This window comes from Maylandia zebra, linkage group LG18, assembly GCF_041146795.1.
Source record: "Maylandia zebra isolate NMK-2024a linkage group LG18, Mzebra_GT3a, whole genome shotgun sequence".
In the NCBI taxonomy this organism is placed as follows: domain Eukaryota; kingdom Metazoa; phylum Chordata; class Actinopteri; order Cichliformes; family Cichlidae; genus Maylandia; species Maylandia zebra.
In genome coordinates, this window is record NC_135184.1 from 954,130 (window position 1) to 980,052 (window position 25,923).

The 25,923-nt window shown below is 41.3% G+C and overlaps 1 protein-coding gene across 1 annotated transcript; it reads right to left on the reverse strand.

Moving 5' to 3' along the window:
• On the reverse strand, window positions 1–25,478 carry LOC105940505 (uncharacterized). The gene is made up of 8 exons (XM_076876968.1): window positions 24,263–25,478; window positions 17,193–17,552; window positions 15,280–16,336; window positions 12,314–12,335; window positions 11,933–11,998; window positions 8,667–8,742; window positions 7,966–8,151; window positions 1–1,491 (listed from the first exon to the last, which is right to left on the reverse strand). Exons 1-8 carry the CDS (start codon window positions 24,432–24,434, stop codon window positions 656–658), a joined length of 2,775 nt encoding a protein of 924 aa, XP_076733083.1. The 5' UTR covers window positions 24,435–25,478; the 3' UTR covers window positions 1–655.
• Between the last annotated feature and the right edge of the window lie 445 nt (window positions 25,479–25,923).

The following is a 25,923-nucleotide window of genomic DNA, read 5'->3' on the forward strand; positions in this document are numbered from 1 at the left end:
TCCACAAAGTAGCCAACTTTATTTTTTACAATTATTAGAGATGTTTTAAGGCTGTAAAACCCCTCACTACACACTTTATACACTTTTCTCAGACAGGCATGAACATTTTCACACTTCTCTCGTTTAAACACTCTCAAAGTTCAAACCTTCGTAGAAAAATAAGCGCAGTATTAGTATTAAACGTTTCATTGACATTTTTGTGTTTGTTGGAAAAAGCTTACAAACATACAGTACAGCACTTTAGTCACACTGCTAGCGACTGAAGATTTAGGTAAATTTGACAAGCTGAATGCATTCTGTACTGTACAGGAGACACTGCAGGAGATTGATTGATAATGGTCTACAGCCAATCAGGATGCAGGACACAATGTGCTTTAAAAAAAAAAAAAAAAAAAAAAAAAGCATGTAAAATTGCACAAAAGAAATCTGTGAAAGGTGAACCACATAGCGAGGGACCACTGTATTATTATTTCATATCATTATCACAACATACTAACTTTAATTACACAACACAGAGATTGACAGTTATCCAATATACAGCAAGTAAAGGAAAACATTTCCAAAAACAAACAAAACTTAAAGTTTTGGAACAGGTTAGACCAATCTCACATCTAATAAACTGGAAGACCTTGGCTTCCATGATATCATTTTCTCTCTAGAAAGAGTACGACTTCTGACTTGTGTGAGTTTTCATGTGGCGCAACAATGAACAACTAAAACCAAACATTTTCCCGCATGCTTTACAATGATATGGCTTCTCACCAGTGTGAACTCTCATGTGCTTCCTTACATCACTACTGTATGCAAACATTTTCCCACATGCTTTACAAGCATATGGCTTCTCTCCCGTGTGCGTTCTCATGTGGCTCGATAAAGAACTTGTACTTGCAAACATTTTCAAACAGGTTTTACAAGGAAATGGTTTCTCACCAGTGTGAACTCTCATGTGCTTCAGTAAATCACCACTCCATGCAAACATTTTGTTGCATGTTTTACAAGGATATGGTTTCTCACCAGTATGGATTCTATAATGTCTTTTGATTTCATAATTCTGCTTAAAGGCTTTTCCACAAACATCACATTTGAAAGCCCTTTTGCTTGTGTCAGAGTGATTCTCTGATGTAGGTGAATCATCTGCATTCTTGTGACTTTTTTTTCTATTTCTAGTTGATCCTGAATCTACAGTCTTGCTTCTTTCCTGAGACTGTCTTTCAGTTACATCAGAGCTGTGAGAGAGAAGTTGATCCCAGCTGACTGGGTCTGGTTTGCTGTGGTCACTTTCCTTATGAATAAAAGTCACCATAAAGGTATCCGTCTCCTCCTTCAGTCCCAGCTGCTCTCCCTCCTGACTGCTGCACAGTTCCTCCTCTTCCTCTTTAATCTTTGGAGGTTCTGGTTCCTCCTGCTCCACACTGGAGCTCCTCTCCTGGTTACAAAGCTGCTGCTCAGGGAGAACCTCCTCCTCCGAGGAGACGTGTTGCTGTGGGACGTCTAGAGGGACGAAAGGAGAAAACAAATATACTTGAGATTCTCTAAACTCAAGTCACTAATTTTAAGGGTGGAGAAAGCAAAACGATGCAATGGAGTATTAGGGACATATCAAAAAATATATATGTCATTGATCATTTTGAGAAAAAGTCAAAATGTGGAGATGTTTTAAGAAACTGCCGTTGCTGCTGTACTCTATAAAATGCCTTGTGCAGATGAGTCCTGTGAGACAACATCGATCCTCTTTACTCTACGAGGTTGTAACCATCGATGACCTCACATTTGTCCACGACTAGCTGTTTCATTTTGTGTAAATCTCCTTCATGTTTCATGCACAGCTTTCTGTACCATCTCTTCAGCCCTGACTTTATAAACTGAAAGCCAAATCATTCAAGTACGGCCTCACTAACTCAGAGAACAGTTTGTCTTGAAACAACTAATCTTCACATTGATTTTTTTCTCTAAATACAATTTTGATTTTTTGACCTATACGACCTATAAAGAACTGAAAGACAAAAGAAAGTGCCGTCAGATCACAAGCTGTCCCAGTGGCTTCAAGCGCACATTCAGGCCTGTGAGACTCATTTAGACACACTGAGCCATGGCTCTGTGCTATATGCACACATTTCTGCATCTCTGCCATTCAAACACACGTCATCCGCCATCCTTTTCAGGGTCGCGAGCCTATCATATAAACACACGTCATATATAGTTTATTTTACGTAATATTCAAATGTTGTCTTTCTCAAGCACTTTTCATTTTGTGTTTCCATAAGTCTTATTTAGTGCATTTATTACTAATAGAGAGAACGCACATTTTAAGACCAGACACGTTTGAAACCTTTTGTCCTCCACAGTGAAAAATGGCTGAAAATAAAAGCAGCTGCTAGTTTGATCAATTCTGCAGCTTTGCAGTCTCCAGTATCACTGAAATGCAGCCAGATGTTTGTTTTATGTTTCTTCACTTTTTCCCGACATGCTTGAATTTAAATCCGGCTCCCGTCTCTCTGTGTGCCTGCCTGTAGCACTACATATGCTGTCTTCAAAACGTCTGCCCCCCTTTATTCTTCCACGTAATGGTATGGTCCCAGTGTGTCTTTCCATGTGATTGGCCACATGGTGTGCCCATCAAAATAAAGTCCCACCCCTGTCTGCATGGATTCTAAGCAGGCTAAAGATTCAGCTCCGACATATAGACGGGCGATTACAGTTTTGCTGAATTGCTAAAACACTAAATCCCATTGTAAAAATTATACTGCCAACTATGAAAACTCTTTCATTAAATCAATCCCACAGATGCCAAAATCTGAAACACTGTTCATCTGGTCAGGACACCATTTGCAAATCTGAATCTCCCATTTACCAAACTCTAAACTTTCAAACTCAAAACACATTTAGCAGTGTGGCGCACTTGTACCCAGAATGATGGACACAGGCAACAGAAGCGAAACACAACTAACACACAGTTTTCATCATTAACACACTACCACTCATAATTTAAAACACATGTTGCAACCAACAGCTTCATCCACAAAGATGTATTCACAAGGCCTAACCGTTGAGTCAAGCTCAAAGATTCTCTGTACACAACAAACTCATTTTAGTTCTGTAAATGAAATAGTCTGATATACTTGCATAGCACATGTTTACATCATACTATCTTATGCCACGTTATACCTCTAAGTAAAGATTGTGAAATCATTATGTAGTTTTAGGCTGCATTATTCTCCTGACTTAGAAGAAGGTGATAACTATTACATTTATTAAACTGATTTGTATTACATGAGACTGCTGCTTTATTGTGGATGAATTACATTGTTTATGATGCATTATACTGCTGATTCATAAGTAAAACTGTTTTCAGAGAATCATGGCGTTATTTGTCTGATTAGGAAGAACAGAACACACTGCACAGGAAGCCAAGGTCATAACTTAGGCTCACTGAGAGAGTAAGAATGTGGATGTTTAGGTTTTATGACTGTGGAAGGGGGGGCCAAAGCTCTAAGAATGCGAGAAACGGTCAGACACTTTGGCTACGTTCACACTGCAGGCGAAAGCGCATCAAATCCAACTTTTTTGACCCTATGCGACTCATATCCGATCATGGTGTGACAGTGTGAACGGCACAAATCCGATATTTTCAAATCCGATCTGGGTCACTTTCGTATGTGCTATTTACATTATTATGTAAATAACAAAATAACTTAAAGCAAAAATTGGGAAACATAAAGTCCGAAGTCTTTATATTAAGAGCCATCAGTCAAACATATTGTTTGGTCTGGGTCTAAACAGAGCGCGTTGTGTGTGACGTCTTCTTTTGCGCATGTGGTCGCTTTGAGCGTTCACACTAGAGCGCGTTTGAAGTCGCATTTTATTTGTAGTGTGAACAAGCAGACGGAAAAAAAATTGGATTTGATCAAAAAATCGGAATTGAGCATTAAGACCTGCAGTGTGAACGTAGCCTTTGAGATCTGGCAGACGCCTTCCAGTCCACATCTCCCATCTAGACGTTTTTTAATGCTCAAAGTGTTGTATGACATAAAGAGATTGTTGATTGAGCATTTATACACCAGGTGTTGTTCTTCCTTCAGCCCAAAGAATTGGGAGATTTAACAATACTTATAACTAAATGGTATTTTGCTTAGAATTGAAAGATGGCCAAATGAGGGTGGAAGAACACGCATGTGCTCACAACACCAGTAGGGCTGGGCGAAATGATTATTTTCCCTAATCGATGAATCTAGCGATTAATTTTACAATCCGATTCTATTTTAATTTTATTCGATTATAAGCACTTTAACAATGTTGTAATAGTGTCCACTATGCTTAGCAGGTGGTGCATTATCCTCGTTAACATTTTTCCTGCGGCCAATTCGCTGTCTCACATTTTCGTCTTTCGCAGATTCCCATAATCAGCCTGCGCGCATTCCGACTCATTTTGCCAGCATGGGCCACAAATAAAAACCAACTAAACAGCAGCTTAAATGAGTTTTGCATTTACGGAGGTTGAGTGTTTTTCTCTGTTTCTATGAGTGAGTGTATGCCTACGAGGGGGGTGTCTGGATGAATTAAAGAGTAAAAAGCAGTGTTGGTAAAAAAGTTGAAAACATACGGTGGTTTGTCCTTTGCAGAAGCTGCTCCTGGATGCTGTCGTTTGAGGTGCTGGTGCATAGCCGTCGTGCTTTTATGATAGGCCATTTCCACCTTACAAAGTCGGCAAATGACTGAAACACTTCCTTTTCTGTTAAAATATCCCCATACTGTAGAATTGCGAATTCGGGTGGATTGATTTAAGTCGACTGCGGCTGCCTCAATCATGTTGCTGCTACTCGCTGCCGCCATGTCTGTTTTGAAAGTGACGACGCATCGACGCACGTTTTTTTTTTTTTTTTTTTTTAACGTCGACGTAATCGATTACGTCGACACATCGTCCCAGCCCTAAACACCAGGAGACACTTATTGTGGATATGGTCTGTCAAAATAATGCAATTTGACTGCATGAAATGCAGCAAGGGAATATAGAAGACAACATACATGTTGAATCTAGCAAAAAGGAGAAGAAAAGGTTGCAATGTCATAGGTCAATGTGCCACTATTGAACTGCATGGCCAGCGTGGTGGAAATGTAACTGTGCTGCCATCAGCAGCTGTGGGTTTCTCCACAGTCATGTTACTGTTGGGCTGTACAACAACGAACTTATAGCAACATTCCTGGATGGTCTACAGGATGCTTTGCTTGAGTAGAGAGACCGCGAGCAGGCAGAGCATCCCATATCATTTGGGACAATGTGAGCTTTCACTGTGGTTCAAAATTATGCAACTGGTTTCACAATGAGCAGCATTTTATCAATGTGTGTCTTCCACCATACTCTCCCTTTTGAACCCTATTGAGGTGTTTTTCTCAGCACGGAGATGGAAAGTATACGACCGAAACCCTTACACACAGGAAAATCTACTTCAAGCAAAGAATGGAGCATGTGGTGAGATGGGACTGGAATCTTCTCAGGGCTGGATCTGGAATCTCGTTGCCTTGCAAGGCAGACCATAACATATGATGTGGATGAAGTCCTGTGGCCTGACCCAGCACAGAGGTGTGATGCTGAGGCAGATTAAGTTACCTGAATATGCTGTAAAAATATATAATTTTTTAACGTATAAATATATATATATATATATATATATTTTTTTTTTTTTACGGCAGTTTTCTTTTTGTCAAAATGTGAGAATAAATGAATGAACAGATAAATATTATTTTCCAGCTCTCTCACAGTGTTTTGTATTTATTTCTGTAGTGTGTAATCGTTGCTAAGTCGTGTTTGCACACTGGCTGGTTTTGTGTGGTTTTTGACAGTAGTGCTTGATTTTGACAAAAGTTAAAATAGTTTTGGGTCAAATGTTTGGTTTTGCAAGACAAGTCGAAGATTTTGTGTGTGTAGCTTGAATTTTGGAGTTTGTGTTTAGTGTTTTGAGACAAAGAGATGAGATTTAAGGAAATGTGTTTTAGCAATTCAGAAAAACCGTAATAACTCACATAAGAAATTATCACGGGGGCTGGATATTAGGGCTGCTCAATTATGGCAAAAATGATAATCACGATTATTTTCACTGAAATTGAGATCTCGATTATTTGACGATATTTATTTAACCCTTAAGACCTACCATAGAACCAAGTCTGCCAGAGCTTATATTATATTTTTACATGTTGTAGTGCCATTGGTGGGAGCATTTCAAGTTGCTATACAACTGTTATAGCTCATATTTTAATAATATGTATGCATTAAGTCCATAGTAACTACATTAATTGCAAAAAAGTGCAATAAACTACAAAAAAAAATGAAAATCGTTTTTGGGTTTTTTTTTACATATATTTCTACTTTGAGAAATTTAAGAGGTTTATCCCTCAAAACTTTAAATACAAAAAAGTTGCAAAAAATAGTTTACAACAACAGGAAATTTATTTTGAGTGTCTTCATAGTTTTATTTTGGAGATACATTAATTTTTATATACTGCAGGAAAAACGAAAAAACAATCCTATGATGCAAATTTGCAAAGAAAACAGCAGGTGCATCAAAATAAATTTCCGCGAAAATGACGTCACTTTCGGGCAGGAAATGGCGGACATGTGACAGTTCGCGCTGACATCTGTTTAACTGTGGGAAGTGTTACGAACAGCTGATCGGATCGGCAAAGCGTGTCTCTGGAATATTATGTTTTTGTTCCTGCAAGCGCTTTTTATGCAGTTTTTGCAAAGCTTTATGTGGAAGGAAACCGTGACCGAGGACAAGCTGATGGCATCAGATGTAAGTACAACTCCTCTGGTTTATTGCGCTAGCTTACACGGTTCTGGTTCTACAGGGATTTAAAAATAGTTACACAAAACGGAGCGTGCTGCTCTGACCGGTTTTAAAGGGTTAACAATGACTTTAAAAAATAATATAAAATAGTGTGCAACACCACTGAAGTTTTTTTTTTTTAAACTCTCTTTTCAACCAACAGCAGTCACTCTCCTCTCCAAATAACTTCTGCTTAGCTTTCCGAGCTTCCCTCGGGTCCTCTTAATCAGCGGTCTCCAACCTTTTTTGCGCCACGGACGGTTTATGCCCGACAATATTTTCACGGACCGGCCTTTAAGGTGTCGCGGATAAATGAGGGAGGGGCTAATAATTGGCTCAGTCATTTTTAATGATCGTTGAAAGCCCAGATCGTAATCGTGATTAAAATTCGATTAATTGAGCAGCCCTACTGGATATAGCTGTATTCTAGGCCGAATGTGGCCCGCGGGCTATAAGTTTGACGCCCCGGATTTAACACATTCACACAGGTTCATTATTTCCTGCATTTTCACAGACATTTCACTTTTATTAGTTACAGGTTCAGCTGAGAGAATTTGCTTGCCGTTTACACACGGCTGAGAAAATGGAGTTAAACTTGTTCTCTGCTTCAGTAAAACCATTAAAGCATCACTGAGGAGCAACGCGAGGGCTCGACTCTAAACACTCAATGTGAGAACTGATGAAGAGTTGGGATCTGAAAAACTGGATTATAGGTGGCAGACAGTTGGTGTTGTAAGCCACCGCCTCCAGTTCTGAGATCCTTCCCAGATGCCTTAACGCCCACTCACATCCTGGCCACTTAAAGAAATCCAGACACTTTTCTTTCAAAGCTCCTTAGACTACGATGACCTGGAGGACTGAGAACCTTCACAGACCTTTGTAATGAATAGTTTTCATATTTTGTTGTTGTTTATATGAGCTGTGTGAAACAACAGGGTTATAACTGTCTGTGGTGAATAAAGATGTATTTTATAGTCCACCCTCTGCACATTGCAATTTGAATTTGAGTTGAAGTGAGTTCACCCATCAGAGCGAAACTCGCCTGTCCTCTGTTTGCTCTTTGTTAGCTCACATCAAAAAGTCCTCACAATCAGAAACGTCCCGCAGAGCTGTGATCAGGATGCTCCCTCAGAGGGACACTCACCTGTCCTGTGCAGCTTGATTTGGGGTTTCCAGGTGATATCCAGCAGTCTGCGCTGACGGTCGATCTCTTCCTCGTACTGGACGATCGTTTTTTCAAACTCCAAGAATATTTGTTCAGCAGCAGCAGTTAGTCGCTCGTTGATGAACTCTCTCAGATACTGAACTGAAGGCATCGTTGCTGCCGCAGCTCACACACTCAGCTCACACACGCAGCTCACACAACAACACTCGGCTCGGTCACATAGGAACAAAGCTAATGCTACTTCCGCATTTGTGCAGTTCACTTCCGTCTACTGTTGCACAAGGGAAGTTCCGCCAAAACAGGACATTTTACTCGTTGTTCCGCCTTTAAAAAAGTTCTTATCGTTGAGGTTTTAGTTGGGATATTTTTTCTGGATTTCTTAATAACAAAAATACATCCGAACAGATTCTAAACATGAAACAGTGACGAAAAAGATCGTTCATGAATAAAACACTGTGAATTTCATCTTGCAAACTTTCTCATGATATTCAACTCATGTCTCATCTAATCGTGGATGGAAATCAGTTTTTGTGTTAGTGTCGGCGTACATGAGCAGCGTAAAATAGAAAAAGGGTTTATTCATGTATTTGCTAACAGAAAGAGTGATCAATCCTACTGAATCCAGCCTGTCAGTAATGTTTAATACTTAACATCACTGTATATTTTACTGTTTCACTCACTTCGATGTTGGAGGTTCAAAATCATCCACAGGCCCCGCCCACATACGTCCAGCTCAACCAATGAGATGATTTCTGTCTGGAGAGCAAAAAGTTTGAGGAAATAAAAGCACAACCTGGTGAATCTGCTGCAGTGGAAGAACGTTGTTCATGTGCTGTCTGTCTGTCTTCAGCAGCTCCAAAGACATGTTGCTGCACCTCTTTTTGTTTTCATCTCACTTCATAGGTGAACTTTTGTCTCTTTCTCAGAACGCAACATTTCTTTCTCTGCTCTGAACTCTGCTAGAAATGAATCATTGGTCTGGAGGATTTTAGATTTTTACTTCTGTCCTACTTTTCCTCATTTCCACTGTCTTCTCCTCTCAGCCTCATGGACAATGTTAGTCTGATGGCTTCATTTTCTCTACTTTTTCCAGGACTAACAGCTGGAGACTCAATCACTCCTCAACGAGATAAAGTCACTGCAACAGAAGGAGAATCTGTCAAACTCACATGTAGCTATGAGACAACTTCAAGTTATCCTCTACTTCACTGGTACAGACATCATTCTGACCTTCAGGCTCCTCAGTTTATACTCTGGAAACAAGGAAAAGGAGGCAGTGCTGAATATATTCCTGATAAACGTTATAAATCAGAAACATCACGTACAACAACTAATCTGACCATAGCAGCCCTAACCCTGGCAGACACAGCTCTCTACTACTGTGCTCTACAAACACAGTGATACAAAGTGTAGAAGAGGCTGTACAAAAACCTGAACACAGATATCTGACTACTCTTCAAAGAGGAGGGAAGTGGTATTCAAAGCACAGCTTCATATCAGATGGATTCTGCTAATTCCTGTTTTATCAGAGTCACTGTGGTTACAGCTGCTAATGAAACACTGTGGGAGGATTCACATGAGCAGCAAATCCACATCAACCACAAACCACCTGCAGGAACGTTCAGACATGAAGTTTTCTGTTTCTTTAAAATAAGCTTCAGTTTCTCACTGATTGAATTAAAACTGAATTATCTGGATGTTCTTTCACTCTATTTTTTATTTATTTATTTTTTTTGCCTGTCCCATTTGGTTCTTTAGCTGTCAGAATTGTTGTCTGAAGACCAACAAGGATACCCAATGGATTTACTTTGCCAATTGGATCATCGTGGCATTCCCTTATTGGTCCATGTGGTCGATCTTTGTTTTTATTATTTATTATATTTTATTTTCAGATGTTACAGACGGGACAGACATGAGTGAGGGATAGGAAAGGGAGAAAGAAAGAGGAAGGTAAGGAAAAACAGAAGGGGAGAGGGACAGTGAGAAAGGGGGGGAGAAAAAAAATAAGAATCTCCTGGATCACCTGTTGAGAGAAGAATAGAAAACAAGCAAAAAAACAAAAAAAAAAACCAAAGCAACATACTAAACACAACACCATCGCATTAATCTAGCTAAGTGTAAACAGCAGTAAATACTAAATATTCAATGTTGTTGTGCAGCACGCAGGACAGATGTGCTTCGAAGTAGCAGCCAAGAAAGGTGTAATTTAAGTCTACGAGCAGTGAACACCCGTGTGCATACCTGTGTGGATCAGCGCGCTTGTATTCCAAAGGTTTCTCCATGTAACGATCTGCTAGGGAGTGTGGGGGGGCCACAGCCCCGTCCTCCAGGGTATGAAGCAGGTATGGAGGAGATCAAAACTCCAGACATCCAGAGGCCCCCAGAACACAAGAGACCAAGGAAGACCAACAGAGGGGCAGCCGCGCCACTGTCCCAGTAAGAGCTGAGGAGAGTCCCAGATGAGGGCTCACTCAGCAGCCGCGGAGCAGAAGCCAGGGGGAGTTGCAGTGACGCGCCCGTGAGCTCCGCCGGCAGCCAGCCGTGCCTGAGTGACCGAGCCCCAGGCCGAGAGGCCGGGGGCACCCCACCTCCGAAGTGGCCCGAGCGAGCCCCAGGTTCCAGGCCCCGATAAGCGGCCGCCAAGGAGTGAGCCGGTGTGTACCTGGACGCCCACCCCTAGACACAAAGAACCACCAACGCACCGACACCTGAGGGAGTCCGCCACTGGCAGGGGAAGTGGTGGTGGGTGGAGATAGGCCTCCAAACCTTGGAGGGCCTGAGGTGTCCCCAGAGAGGTGGCGTCTGATACCCAACCTGACATATAGACACAGACATACAGGCACACACAGATACAAACATCCATTCCCACCCTCATGCTCTCATATGCACTTACTCCACACTCAACCAACGTGGAGACAGACATAAAGAGACGCTGTACACACGATCACACTCCCCAAGCGTACTCTACAAACCGGGTCTAGGTACCCTTGCCCCTGGAGGGGGGAACTGCACCCAGACCCAGGTGGTGTTACCCTTTTCCCTGCGGTGGGGAGAGGCAGACCGCCCCGACTCCGCAGCAGCAGGGAGGCCCCACACCCCAGACCGCAGTCGGACGGCCAACTCCTCCTCCTAGCCCCCCCGCTCCAGCAGGCCGCAGAGAATGGGGGTGGGAGAAGACTCCAAACCTCCCTCCACCCGCTCATTGTAGTGTTGATGCATGTGTGTTCTAAGGTGCAATTAAAACCCAGGAGGGCTTGGATGTTCTTTCACTCTAAAACATTAGTATTTTGCTGCAGGGCGACTTGCATGTGACAAATAAAGGCTTTCTTGAATCTTGAGAAACAGGTGCAGCAAGGTATAATACACAAATATATGAGTGGAGTCTTATGTCCTGACAGGTGTGCTCTCCCGTCACAGAAAGAAGAGTTTCTGTACAGAGGAGAGTAGGAATCATTTCCTGATTTTCTTCTTTATGTCAGTGAGGTTGAATCAGCCTGAGGGAGAAGGAGTTCTGCTGCCTCTAAGGTTGAGTGGATCAGGTGTGATGGGTTGTCCATGATGGAGAGCAGTTCAGTAACCGCTGACCCTCACTGACTTAAATACATCCAAATTCTGACCAATCATGTTTCCAGCCTTGTGAAGGTTGTTGATCCTGATGTATCGCTGGCACTGCTGCTGCCCTGAGCTTCCTCTTGTACAGCATCACTGTTGGTCCTTCAGCCCAGTCTGTCATTCAGGTGAAAACCCAGGTACCTGCAGCTATCCACTGTTTCTGCTTCTTCACACATGATGCTGATGGGTCTATTTGCAGTTTTTATCCTCCAAAAATCAACCACCATCTCTTTTGTCTTGTTGACAAGGCAGAGCATCTTATAGTGAAGGAGGATGATGATACCTTAATGGTGACTCTTACTTATGGGGAAAGTGACAGTGAAACAGAGCTGACATGATTTATTCCGGACAGCTCCACAAAGTTCTCCACCAGCTCCCTGTACTCCGACTCCTGCCCATACTAAACACACCCAACTGCAGAGTCACTAAGACTTCTGCAAGTGGCACGTTTCACTGTTGTACTGGAAATCTGAGGTGTACACGGTAAACAGGAATGGAGATAGGACCATGCCTTATGGTGCCCCAGTATTACTGATCACCCCAGACAAAGAGCCGCTCAGCCATACAAACTGAGGCATCTCTGACAGATAATCAGCAATCCAGGAGACAGTAGAAGTGGTAACACCCATTCTGAGCAGCTTCTCACTCAGCAGAAGTTGTTTTATTGAATCAAAGCCACTCAAAAACAAAAGGATTCTCACAGTTCCACCAGTACCATCCAGGTGAGAGTCAGCATGCTGCAATAGGCAGAAAACACCATGACTCAATTCAATTTTATTTATACAATGCCAAATCATAACAACAGTTGAGTGTCGCATGAATCCAAACTGGAAGCTGGTCCACAGAAGAGGGGCCTGAAAACTGAAGGCTCTGCCTCCCATTCTACTTTTAAATACTCTAGGAACAACAAGTAGGCCTGCAGAGCGAGAGCGAAGTGCTCTAATAGGGTGATATGGTACTACAAGGTCATTGAGATAAGATGGAGCCTGATTATTTAAGACCTTGTATGTAAGGAGCAGGACTTTTTCCCCGTCTGCAAGTCTAAATATCTTTAGTCAAGATACTAACCCCATGGTGCTCTCCAATGCATCCATCTGTGTGTGAATGTTAGATAGAAAGATCATAGAAGTGCTTGTGTGATTGAGGCAAGCTATACCAGTCCATTTATCTAGAAGAGACACCAGTACAAGATAAATCTGCTCTCTCTTTCTAGTCCCTGTCAGGACTCTTGCTGCAGCATTTTTGGATTAACTGAAGGCTTTTTAGGGAGTTTTTAGGACATCCTGATAATAATGAATTACAGTCGTCCAGCCTGGAAGTAATAAATGCATGAACTAGTTTTTCAGCGTCACTCTGAGACAGGATGTCTAACGAGCTTGGAAAGAAAAGAGTCTGCTTGAAGACGTTTCACCTCTCATCCGAGAAGCTTCTTCAGTTAAACTAACTGAAGAAGCTTCTCAAGCAACTTAAAGAAGTCCAGACACTTTTCTTTCCAAGCTCCTTAGACTACGATGACCTGGATGACTGAGAACCTTCACAGACATCTGAGACGGGATATTTCTAATTTTAGAGATGTTGCACAAATGAAAAGAAGCAGTCCTACATGTTTGTTTAATACAAAGATCCAACCATGCAAAATATGATTTTTTTTTTGCCATTTTTTAAGAGGTCTTGAACTTTTGATCATGATTGTGTGTGCATTGAAGGGCATATACTGGTAAAACATTACTCCAAGGTTCTTCACAGTGTTACTGGAGGCCAAGGTAATGCCATCCAGAGTAAGAAACTGGCTAGATACCATATTTCTTAGATTTTCAGGGCTGAGTACAATAATCTCAGTTTGATCTGAATTAAGAAGCATAAAATTAGATATCATCCAGGTATCTTATGTTTTTAAGACATTCCTTCAAATTGATTGGTGTGTGTTATCTGGCTTTATGGATATATAAAGTTGGGTTTTGTCTATATAGCAATGAACATGTATATTATGTCTTCTAATGATGCTGCCTAAGGGAAGCATGTATGGTGTAAATAGAATTGGTCGTAGCACTGAACCCTGTGGAACTCCATAATTAACCTCAGTGTGTGAAGAGGACTCTCCATTTACATGCACAAACTGGAGTCTATTAGATAGATATGATACAAACCACTGCAGCACAGTACCTGTAATACCTACAGCATGTTCTAATCGCTCTAATCCGATTGTTAAGTGATGACGTGATGAATCCTACTTCCGGGTCTAAAGTAGTCTGCGTTTAATATGGCTTTTGTGTTGTTAACATGTTTAATGTTTTGTATTTTCTTCTATTTGATCTCAAAAAGCTCCTAAAACAGTCAGTGATCACTGTTGACCTCCCTCGGCTTTTATTACCGCTAATCATTTATTTAAGCTCAGTTTTTAAAACCTTAGGATGTAACTACAGCCCAGCCCATGCAGCAGTATATGAATGACTAACCTCGTATTGTGGATGGATTATCTCAGTTGTTCTCCTGGCTGAAGTTTGGTCCTTTTACAGCATCCTGCCATGCGATTACATTTGTTCCTGACCACCGAGAACACTCACGTTAACTTTTATCGAGTGGAAAAAAAGTTAGCTTGTTTATATTATGCTAACATAGCTGTGTCGCTAGCGGTCACGTAGCACATCATTATATACCAGCTAGCCAAACTTCAGTAACCCTACAAACGTCACTGCTGTTTAGTTTTCTGTCTTCATTTATGTTGGAAGTGATAACAGAGCTGTACGTTTTAATTTGTTTCCAAAACCCCGCAGTCAGGACATGCTATATTGTATTTAGATAGAAGCTAGCGAGCTAACTCCCTGCTAACTTCTAACTCCGTTAAATGTCATAAATTCCGTTTTCATGGATGCCTGGATGTTAAACTCAATTGTTACACCTGGTAGAGCAGAACGCTGATCATTTTATTAAAGATGAAAGACTTTTGACAGTTTTTCAACTCTCAGTAATGCCATAGTGATCGTTTGATATATGGACCTGTAGCGGAGTTTAGGCCCAGACACGGCTAGTGACGTCAGACTGAACAACCGGATAGGATATTATGGTCGACAGTATCGAACGCTGCACTGAGGTCTAGCAGGACAAGCACAGAGATGAGTCCACTGTCAGAGGCCATAAGAAGATCATTTGTAACCTTCACTAAAGCCGTTTCTGTGCTGTGATGAGCTCTGAAACCTGACTGAAACTCTTCAAATAAGCCATTCCTCTGCAGATGAGCCGTTAGCTTTTTTATAACTACTCTTTCAAGAATTTTTGACCACAACCACAACAGGCTGGTAAGCAAACTGAACAGAGTCGAGAACATGTTTCACCTGCAAGATAAGTCAGGTAAGCCAAGCTTCTGGTGGGGTTGGAGAGCAGAAGAAAATTAATTGATGCGCACACAAAAAAAATAGCTCCTATATATTATTTTATATAATTTTCACACAATATAAACTTTTAATTCCACAAAACAGAAATTGTCAGCTATCAAATATGCGGCAAGTAAAAGAAAAACAAAAAAATCCAAAAAGCAAAAATCTGAACTTCAACAATGTTACGTCTGAAAGTTCAGGAAAAGGTTAAACCTATCTCACATGTAACAAACCAACACATTTTCAAGTGGTTTTTTTTTTTTCAAGCTTGGCTTCCATGATAATATTTTTTCTGTACAAAGACTACAATTTCTGGCCCGTGTGAGTTTTCATGTGGCGCAACAAATGACTACTAGATATGAACATCTTCCCACAAGTTTTACAATGATACGGCCTCTCGCCTGTGTGAGTTCTTATATGCACCAATAAATGACTACTACATCTGAACATTTTCCCGCATGTTTTACAAGTATAAGGTTTCTCACCTGTGTGAGTTCTCATGTGCTTCAATAATGAACTATTACATGCAAACATTTTCCCACAGCTGTTACACAGATAAGGTTTCTCACCTGTATGAGTTCTCGTGTGCTTTAACAAATAATTTCTAGATGCAAACATTTTACCACATGTTTTACAATGATAAGGTTTCTCGCCTGTGTGAGTCCTCATGTGGATAGATAAAGAACTGCTACAGGCAAACATTTTCAAACAAGTTTTACAAGGATATGGTTTCTCACCTGTGTGAATTCGCCTGTGCTTCAGTGAATCGCTACTGTATGCAAACATTTTTCCACATGTTTTACAGGAATATGGTTTCTCACCTGTGTGAATTCTCATGTGGTAAGTCAAAACACCCCTCTGAGTAAAACCTTTCCCACAAGTTTTGCAAAAATACAGTTTCTCACCTGTGTGAACTGTGTAATGTCTTTTCATTTCATAATTCTGCTTAAAAACTTTTCCACAAATCTCACATTCTAAAGACTTTTTACATTTGTCAGAGTTACACTGATTCTTCGACGTAGGGGAATCTACTGCATGGTTGTGACTTTTGGTTCTATTTGTATTTGACCCTGAATCTACATCCATGCTTCCTTCCTGATTTTGGCTCTCAGCAACAGCAGAGCTATGAGAGAGGAGATGATTGCCGTTTGATTCTGGTTCATTTTGCTCACTTTCCTCATAAACAGCAGTCACCATAGAGGTATCAGTCTCCTCCTGACTGCTGCACAGTTCCTCCTGTTCCTCTTTAATCTGTGGAGGTTCCGGTTCCTCCTGCTCCACACTGGAGCTCCTCTCCTGGTTCCAGAGCTGCTGCTCAGGGAGAACCTCCTCCTCCTCTTTAAAGACAGGCTGCTGTGGGACATCTGGAGGGACGAAAGGAGAAAACAAAAAGGAAAGTGGTGTGGTAGAAAATCATCTCAGTAAATATACTAGCAAAATAATTTTCTACAACATGAACATGTTGTTCAGAAATACACAAAAAGCTTCCATTTCTGGTCAATGATCACTGATGTCAGTCTAGTCTTTATTCCAACCTTCCCAAATTTTTATTTTTTCTCTTTTTTTTTTATTTTTTATTTTTTTTTAAATAGGAAAAGAAGTGATAATAATTTTTAAAGAACTATCAATTAGATGTATTTTGGGCAATTTCCATTGTAAATATTCAGGGGAAAAGAGAAAGGTAGAGTGGAGCTGAGCTGTGATGTCATCGAGTACAACACTGTTTCAATCATAAAATAACCACAGTGAGTCCTCGAGTACTTGAAAGTCTGGACTAATTGGTGAACTTGTAAAGAATGAACTAAGAAATACACAAGTATGAACCTGACTCACATGGCATTAAGAAAAGACCATTTACAGTATGGAGAGGGAGGGAGGGGTGAGACATTTGTAGACCAGTGAGGGGCTGTGATTCAGAAAGAACTGATGTACCATCCTGAAGAAATGATTACAACAGAAAATCGTATTTGGATGAGCAAGGAGCAGAGATGGAAATTTTGGATCACACTCTCAGGCCCCCTCCTGTATCTGAACAGTGTCTCAGCTGCTCAGATACATGAATGCCTGGCTTTCACTTAGGGAGCAGTTGGAGAATAAATGGAGCGCAGTGCCGTCCTGTCCTCTGTTTGCTCTTTGTTAGCTCACGTCTCCAAAAAGTCCTCACAATCAGAAACGTCCCGCAGAGCTGTGATCAGGATCCTCCCTCAGAGGGACACTCACCTGTCCTGTGCAGCTTGATTTGGGGTTTCCAGGTGATATCCAGCAGTCTGTGCTGACGGTCGATCTCTTCCTCGTACTGGACAGATTCATTCATATCTGCTAATATTTCTTTAGATTTGGACGGAATAAATGTATCAGGATCCTGAGAGAGGAGCTGCTTCCTGTGTGGTTCTGGTTCACTGTGCTCTCTTTCCTCAGCAGCAGTCACCATGAAGGTATCCGTCTCCTCCTTCAGTCCCAGCTGCTCTCCCTCCTGACTGCTGCACAGTTCCTCCTGTTCCTCTTTAATCTGTGGAGCTTCTGGTTCCTCCTGCTCCACACTGGAGCTCCTCTTCTTACAGACATAATGCTGTGGGAGTTCTGGAGAAAGACAGGGACACATGCCAAAAGAAAGTGATGACGATAAACTCTGGACTCTTACTGCATTTAAAATTGTGGAATGATTGTGTCTGAGGCAGGTCCTTAGTTAAAGTTTGAGCTCTAGAACAAAGTCTTAGCTTCAGCTCTTTGTAGACTGACTAAATTGTAGCTCTGTTGAGTTGTCTGGAATGTAAATGGCCTGTATTTGTATAGCGCTTTACACATTCAGTCATTCACCCATTCTCACACACCTACCTAAATAACCTCCTCTCTGAGACTGATTGAAGATGTCATTATTGGTCGATAGCATGTCAAAATGCTTCCTAACTGCTGATATTTATTCGTTTTGGTGGCTCCATAATGTGCTAACAGTCTCCGTGCACGCTCGTGATGATCCTCAGAATCACTTAGATCCCGTTCATGCATAAAACTAATTCCCAGGTCTTTTCATCAGCTCGAATCACATAACGAGGCAGTCGCACATTTCAGAGAAACGGGGCCTCGTTTATCTTTGGTCATGTGATATTAACAGACCTCGACACTGGTTTCATTTGGACACGCCCCTTTTAATCAACACAGGCCTCAGTGCCAGACATATCATCACCACTTGCGTGGTTTGTTCTGGGGAAGGAGCTTAAGCTTTGTAAGCCTGAGTTTTGCTCCTGAAGAGGAGCTCAAGGTGGAGCGCAAGAGTAAAGGCTGGACAGTAGCCCAACAGCCACAGGGCTAGCCTGTGGGATTTTGTTTAGTTGATTTATTCATTCATTTAAGTTTCCTTTGTTTTTTGTGTTTTTTTTTACAGTTCTTAATTTGTTTGTACAAGTTTGTTTTTGGTCGTTCATGCCACCGGCCTGTGCGGCCATCACTGTGGGTTTTTGTAAGGAAATTGCACGTCAGGTGAAGAGAATGCCTGCCTCCACCTGTGCTTACTCCACCACACCTGCAGCCCCCTTACGAGCTAACAGAGTCAACAAGGCAGTATTTATGATTTTTATAATCAGCACAGTGTGTTGCCAAGGAGACGATAGTGACATTGACATGCATTTGAAATTCATCGACATCTTTATCTTTCGTATACTTACAATAATAATAATAATAAAGTATTTTCCTCTATTCTAAAGAGTTTTATTGCTGCTAGTTAAAGACACTGAAATATAGTCATTCATGGTGCTTTTATTATTCTCTCATAATAAGACTTGAAAATGATCATAGATGAACCCGAGAACACGTTTAATCAGAAAACATGCTGATTTTCATTTTTTATAAATGGTTGAATATGTGCTGATTGCAGCAGAGAACAGGGAAAATTTTGTGATTTCTATGATGTAATAATTTCAGATTTCGACAGATATTAAACTTGAAAATGATCCTTGATTCACCCGAGGACGACTTGAACAAGAATGTAGGGTTATCATTGATAACAGGTTGGTTGTTATATTCTTAGACATGCATAATTGTGCCGGTGTGTATTTTGTATTTCCCTTTTAGTTTTGGTAAAACAAAAACGTTATCACGTGTTAAATCTTGTGGAATTTGATGATCAAAAATTGCCACTGAATTATATTACACACTGCAACAAAAGGAACGGCGACGTACTAACAGATCATCCCAACAGGAAGAGGAAACAACCTTTTGGAATACAGATTGTGAACTTTCGAGCTGCATGTAAATGCATCATCAAATGCAGCCGCATATTGAACAGCACATAACCATGTAAAATTACTTACACGTAGACTACATCATGTGTTCATCCATCGATCAGAGTGTGTTGGAGCCATTTGTTCTTTATTTTTATTATATTTTGAAATTTGTTAAAGTTTGTTGTTAGTTTACTTATATTTTGGGGTTTATTTACAAGTTTATTTGTAGGTTAATATTTGTTTGGCGTTATTTTGTTAAATCAGTCAGTAAGAGCTGTAGGGCCATTTTGTTTCTATAAATAAAGAGACTGGTATAGGACCAGCATGCACTGGGGTGGGCCTATTTTTATTTTTTTATTAAACCAGAGCAGCACAAGCAGCAGGAAGTAACAAAAAATTAGATCTTGTTGCCAAACTGGATGAATAAACCATAAAAACGCAACGTTCAAGTGTGGACAGTGGACTTCTTTTGCCTGCGTACAAAATATTATCTCAGTGCAGCAGTGGCTTGTGGGCTTTTAATTGTGGGATGTTTGGTTGGTCAAACAAAAGGAATTGCCACAACAGAGTAAAAAACCTGCCTGTGGACCAAAGGAATAATCCATTAATGGATACGTTGGATATATGGATTTCAAGGATCACTGTCGAACTCGAACAAAAGTTACTGGATCATCTGAGAGTAACTCCAGACCGATTTGGTGTTGAGGCCTGGATCAACATGTCACTCGTTCATCAAAACTGGAGAGTGATAATATCGTTTAACCCGTAAAGGAAAACAGTGAAGCTATTGGAGTTTAAAGACATTATTTCACTACAAAGTCTGATGAACTGAGTTTTGATGTACTAAACTGGTGCATAATTGGATTGCTAATAGACCCTGTGCACGAGAATATGCTTTCTTCCTGGTTTGAGACCGGGTGTGGGGTTGTACATTTCTGGTAGCTTTACTTTGCGGTCAATCGATACTGCGAAGATATCCTCCACAACCATGTCCAAAACGGAAAGATGGCATTAAGTTACAAAGAGCAGAAGGTGGGAACGCTCACCATTACTATGTCATAAAAAAATAATGATCAATTTTGACGTTTAAAGAGTTTAGATCGATCAGTTGTTTACATCACTCAACACAAGCAGAACTGCATCACTGCAGCAGAAGACACATCGTCCACATTCAGAAGCACATCTCTGTGTAGTGACTGGTCTCATGATTTAAACAGGCAAATGTTCAGCATTCAAAATACAGGTGAAGAATAGTCAAACCAGATGTCAAAGGAGCTTGCAAAGAAAAGCGTCTGGACTTCTTTAAGTTGCTTGAAGACGTTTCACCTCTCATCCGAGAAGCTTCTTCAGTTCTAAGGTCAAATGGTGGAGAGTCCCAGATATACATCTCTCCACCATTTGACATTAGAACTGAAGAAGCTTCTCGGATGAGAGGTGAAACGTCTTCAAGCAACTTAAAGAAGTCCAGACGCTTTTCTTTGCAAGCTCCTTTGACTACGATGACCTGGATGACTGAGAACCTTCACAGACAGTCAAACCAGATGTTTCCCCGTTATGTCGATATCAGCTAGTCAAGTACACACCTACACAGCATGAAAAAAAGTCCATGAAAAAAGCCACACAAAAATGAATGATTGCTGGTAAGGGTTTCTATACATTAGTATTTACGAAGGGTATGTTGTCAGCCGCAGCTTTAAAGTTTCAAGTTCCACCAAGCAAAGAAAAAAGGGAAGTAATTTTGCCACTAATGTCAGTTCAGTTCCAGGAGTCAAAACTCAATCCACTGGAAGCAGAACAAATCCCACCGTTTGTTTTGTTCACACAGCAATCATTTACTAGAGAATTGCAAGCAGTTCAAAGCTAAAATGCATCGGGATGAGTTGACTTTTATCAAGGAAAGGGGAATTTGTTTTTGTTGTTTGAAAGTTGGTCACACAAGCAAAGACTGTAGGAGTCGTTTGGATTGCAACGTGTGTCACCAGGGGTTCTTCATATAGAGCGGAGAGTTCCATGTGCATCCTCAGGTCATGAAGTTGATGCATTTTCTTTTCTATTTTTCCAGTTCAAGTTAAGAGCCAAAAGAGCAATAAAACTGTGCAAACCTTTGCATTTTTGGATCCTGGAAGTTCAGGTACATTCTGTACAGAAACTCTGGCAAAAAGACTGAATCTAAAAGGTAAAAAGACCAATATCCTTTTGAGAACAATGAGTCAAAATAGGATTGTTGGTGCACAAGTTCTGTCTGGTCTGGAAGTGTCTGGTATGGAAGCAAATGATTTCATGGCGTTGCCAGATGTTTTGACTCAAGAGACTATGCCAGTTTCTACGGTAAATATTCCCCAGTAAGGCGACATCAATCAGTGGCCTCATCTTAAACCTGTTAAACTTCACAACATTGATGCAGACGTGGAGCTACTGATAGGCACTGATGCTTCCAACGTTTGAGAGCCATGGAAGGTGATAAACAGTGTGGAGGGTGGACCTTATGCTGTAAAAACCAAAGTTGGCTGGGTCATAAATGGTCCCCTGTGCACTGGAAGTAACAGCGGAAATAAAAACTGCACTGCTGTAACAGCCAATAGGATTTCTGTTGAGCGTCTTGAAGAAATGTTGATTAAACAGTACAATCATGATTTTAATGAAAGCTCCTCAGAGGAGCAGACTGAAGTCCAGAGAGGATCTGTGTTTCATGGATATTGTTAGTAGCTCAATAAAACGTATTGGAAATCATTATCACATGGATTTGCCTTTCAGGAGAGAAGGTCCCAGCTTGCCAAATAACCTCTGTGTCGCGGAGCAGCGTCTCCAGAGTCTCAGACGGAGATTTGAAAAGGATGCTCGTTATAAAGATGAATACACTGAATGTGTAAACAACATGCTTGAACGAGGATATGCCGAGCTTGTGCCTGCAGAGGAGTTGCACAAAGATGATGGAAAGGTGTGGTACATCCCTCATCACGGAGTGTATCATCCCACAAAGGGCAAGTTAAGAGTTGTATTTGACTGTGGAACAACTTACAAAGGAGCATCATTGAACAGCCAGCTTCTACAGGGACCTGATCTCACAAACTCGCTGGTTGGAGTTCTGATCAGATTTAGACAAGAGGTTGTTGCATTAATGGCGGACATTGATTCCATGTTTCACCAAGTGCACGTCTCAGAAAAACACGTCAACTTTCTCCGTTTCCTGTGGTGGCAACATGGCGACACTTCAAGGTTGGCACAGGAATACAGGATGAAGGTGCATTTGTTTGGAGCTGTATCTTCGCCAAGCTGTGCAAATTATGCTCTACAGAGAACTGCAGATGATAATGCACAACAGTTTCCAGCTGAAGTGGTTGATACAGTCAAAAGAAACTTTTATGTGGATGATTGTTTGAAATCTGTTGCTTCAGAAGAGGAGGCAGTGCACATGGTGAAGAGGCTGACAGATATCTGCGCTAAAGGAGGATTTAAGCTTTCAAAATGGATCAGCAACAGTCGCACAGTGCTCATGTCAATCCCAGAGGAAAGAAGAGCAAAGGAAATTAAGGATCTGGATTTGGACACAGATCAGCTTCCAGTTGAGAGAGCACTGGGTTTACAGTGGTGCATAGAAACAGACAAGTTCCAGTTCAGAACCTCCCTGCAGGACCGTCCAACAACCAGAAGGGGCATTTTGTCTGTGGTCAGCTCACTGTATGATCCTTTGGGAATCATGTCTCCCTTCAGTTTGCCAGCTAAAGTGTTGCTACAAGAGCTTTGCTGACAAAATTTAAGTGGGATGAAGTTATTCCCCACTCTCTTTCCCAGCGGTGGCGTGATTGGCTGGAGGATCTCCAGCTGATTTCAAAGTTCAAAGTGGAACGTTGCATTAAACCAAGTTGCTTTGGAAGACCAGATAAGGCACAACTTCATCATTTTCTGATGCAAGTCAAGATGGTTATGGAACGGTGTCATATTTAAAGTTGGAAAAGAAAAACCTCAGATGTTGCTTTTATCCTGGGAGAAGCTAGAGTTGCTCCTCTCAAGCAAACTACAATTCCCAGGCTGGAAGTGACGGCTGCAGTTCTTGCAGTTCGAGTGAATATGCTTCTGCAAAAGGAGCTGCAGGTAAGGTTGGAAGAATCAGTTTTTCGGACTGATAGTACAACAGTACTGAAATACATCTCCAATGAAACCTGAAGATTTAATACTTTTGTTGCAAACAGAATTGCTGTCAATCGAGAAGCAACAGATGTGAAGCAGTGGAGATACGTTTCTTCCAAGGAGAATCCTGCAGATGACGCTTCCAGAGGCATGAGAGCTGAGGATTTCCTCAAATGTAGGAGATGAATTAAAGGGACAGAATTTCTCTATAAGTCAGAAAAGGAATGGCCTAAACTGGATGTGGAGTACAGTGCAATTTCTGCAGATGACCCAGAGGTCAAAGAGGACCTGACAATGAATGTCGTTGTGAAGGAATTACAAAATCCTACCAACTATCTTATCCATTACTTCTCGTCTTGGGCAAAACTTAAAATCTCTGTAGCCTGGCTTTTAAAGCTGAAAGAGGCCTTGGTGCTGCTGGTGCAGAAGAGGACAGAGTTGCTTGCTGCAGGTTTGAATAAGAATGATCTGGAAAGTCAGAAAGAAGTGGAGATAAGAATGGAAAGGTTTAAGACCACTTTGAAGAAAGGAAATATGACTCCAGAATATGTAGCAAAGACAGAACGAGCTATTATTCAATATGCACAACAACAGAAATTTAAAACTGAAATGGCTTTAATCAGCAATGGCCTGAAAGGAGTCTCCAAGGGAAGTAGTCTCTACAAACTTGATCCAGTGTTGGATGCAGGAATCCTCTGAGGGGGTGGCCGAATGACTAAAGCAGCCACGACTATGGAAGTAAGCATCCTGCAATTTTGACAAAGCATATGCATGAGTCACTGATTTTACGCCATATCGATCAAAGGTTGGGACTCGCAGGAAGAGCGACATGCTGTCAAAACTGAGACAAAAATACTGGATACTAAATGCAAATTCTGCTGCCAGGACAATCATTTCTCGTTGGTCAAACAAAAGGAATTGCCACTACAGAGGGACACTCACCTGTCCTGTGCAGCTTGATTTGGGGTTTCCAGGTGATATCCAGCAGTCTGCGCTGACGGTCGATCTCTTCCTCGTACTGGACGATCGTTTTTTCAAACTCCAAGAATATTTGTTCAGCAGCAGCAGTTAGTCGCTCGTTGATGAACTCTCTCAGATACTGAACTGAAGGCATCGTTGCTGCCGCAGCTCACACACTCAGCTCACACACTCAGCTCACACAACAACATAACTGACCTCCAGCTCAGTCACACAGACAGCTAACACTACTTCCGCTTTTTCCTTGTTCACTTCCGTCTAGTGTCGCACAGTAAAGTTCCGCCAGAACAGCACATAAGATCTATCGTACAGTTTTAGTTTGGATATTATTTCTGCTCCCGTATGAACAGATTCATCTGTAAATAAAGTTCACGTCCAAATAAAAGTCAAATAATCAGATATTTGTGATGCAGCTCATCAGAGTTACAGCTGTAAATGTCCATCAGCTTAAATACATTAAACAGCCAATCATATAGCCGCAGACATTTAAAACTCCACCCTGTGGATCACCAACATTAATATTGTTCTTCGGACTCTGAATCTTTTAATGTTGTAATTGTAACCGAGGACAAGGGAAGAGTAAACGGGGCACAGAAATAAAATGATAATTTATTTATTACATTAGTTAAACATACAAAGTCCCAGTTATTTCCAGACAGGACTTACAACATCCTGCTGATATCCCAGCTGCACATGAGACTTACCACACAAATGGTGTGCAAATTACACAACGCTGCAAACCCTTACACCCCGTTTAGCAACACTGCAACCGATTCACCTGCGGCACGCACTGCAAACAATTCGGGTCTCAGCACAGCTGGGAAGCAGCGCTATGCATGGCCTGTAATATAAAGGGAAGTGACACAAACAAATAAAAAAACTAAGGAGGTTAGTCCGCCCTTACACAACTCACTGCCAATCAATAACCGTCTTTACAGCTGGACGGACTAACCAAAACAATCAAAAGAACGAAGGACAGCAGAGACAGCACAGCTGAAAAACACAAACAACATTATCGATTAAAATATTACCCAATAAAATATCAATATTATGAAACCATTCAAAGTCAAAGCTAAAACAAACACTCAATATGCCTACAATATTGATCAGTCTCCCTGCGCGCAGTCGATCTGGGGCTTGATCAATTCTTCCATTAAAAAAGTCCAACGACACATTAAAAATCGGCACCTACAATATGATCCAAACAAAATGGCAAAAGTCTCTTACCGGTAGTAGAACCACTCGCACCCGAGTGAATTAATCGCCTCTGGGTTTTTTCCACAGAAGAGCGCTGACTTCACCCCACACACCCACTACCCTTTCACAGCTCTTCAGCCAATCACCTGGCAGAGAGCAACAACCTGCAGGTTGAACTGTAGATGATGAATCTGAGAAACATAATTGTTTGATTCCTTTCGCAGAGAGTGGATCGCTCTAACTCTGACACTCTCAGCCTCTCTGGGACGATCTTTTTATCCACACGTTAATAAAGCAGCTCATTCATGTCACGTGTTCAGCCTCTTCTTCCTTTGAATCACACTTTTCCAGTCTATTGTTGCCCCACCCTCACTTAAAAAACACGATGGGACAATAAGTAATGAAACAAGCTCAGATTTGTCAGATAA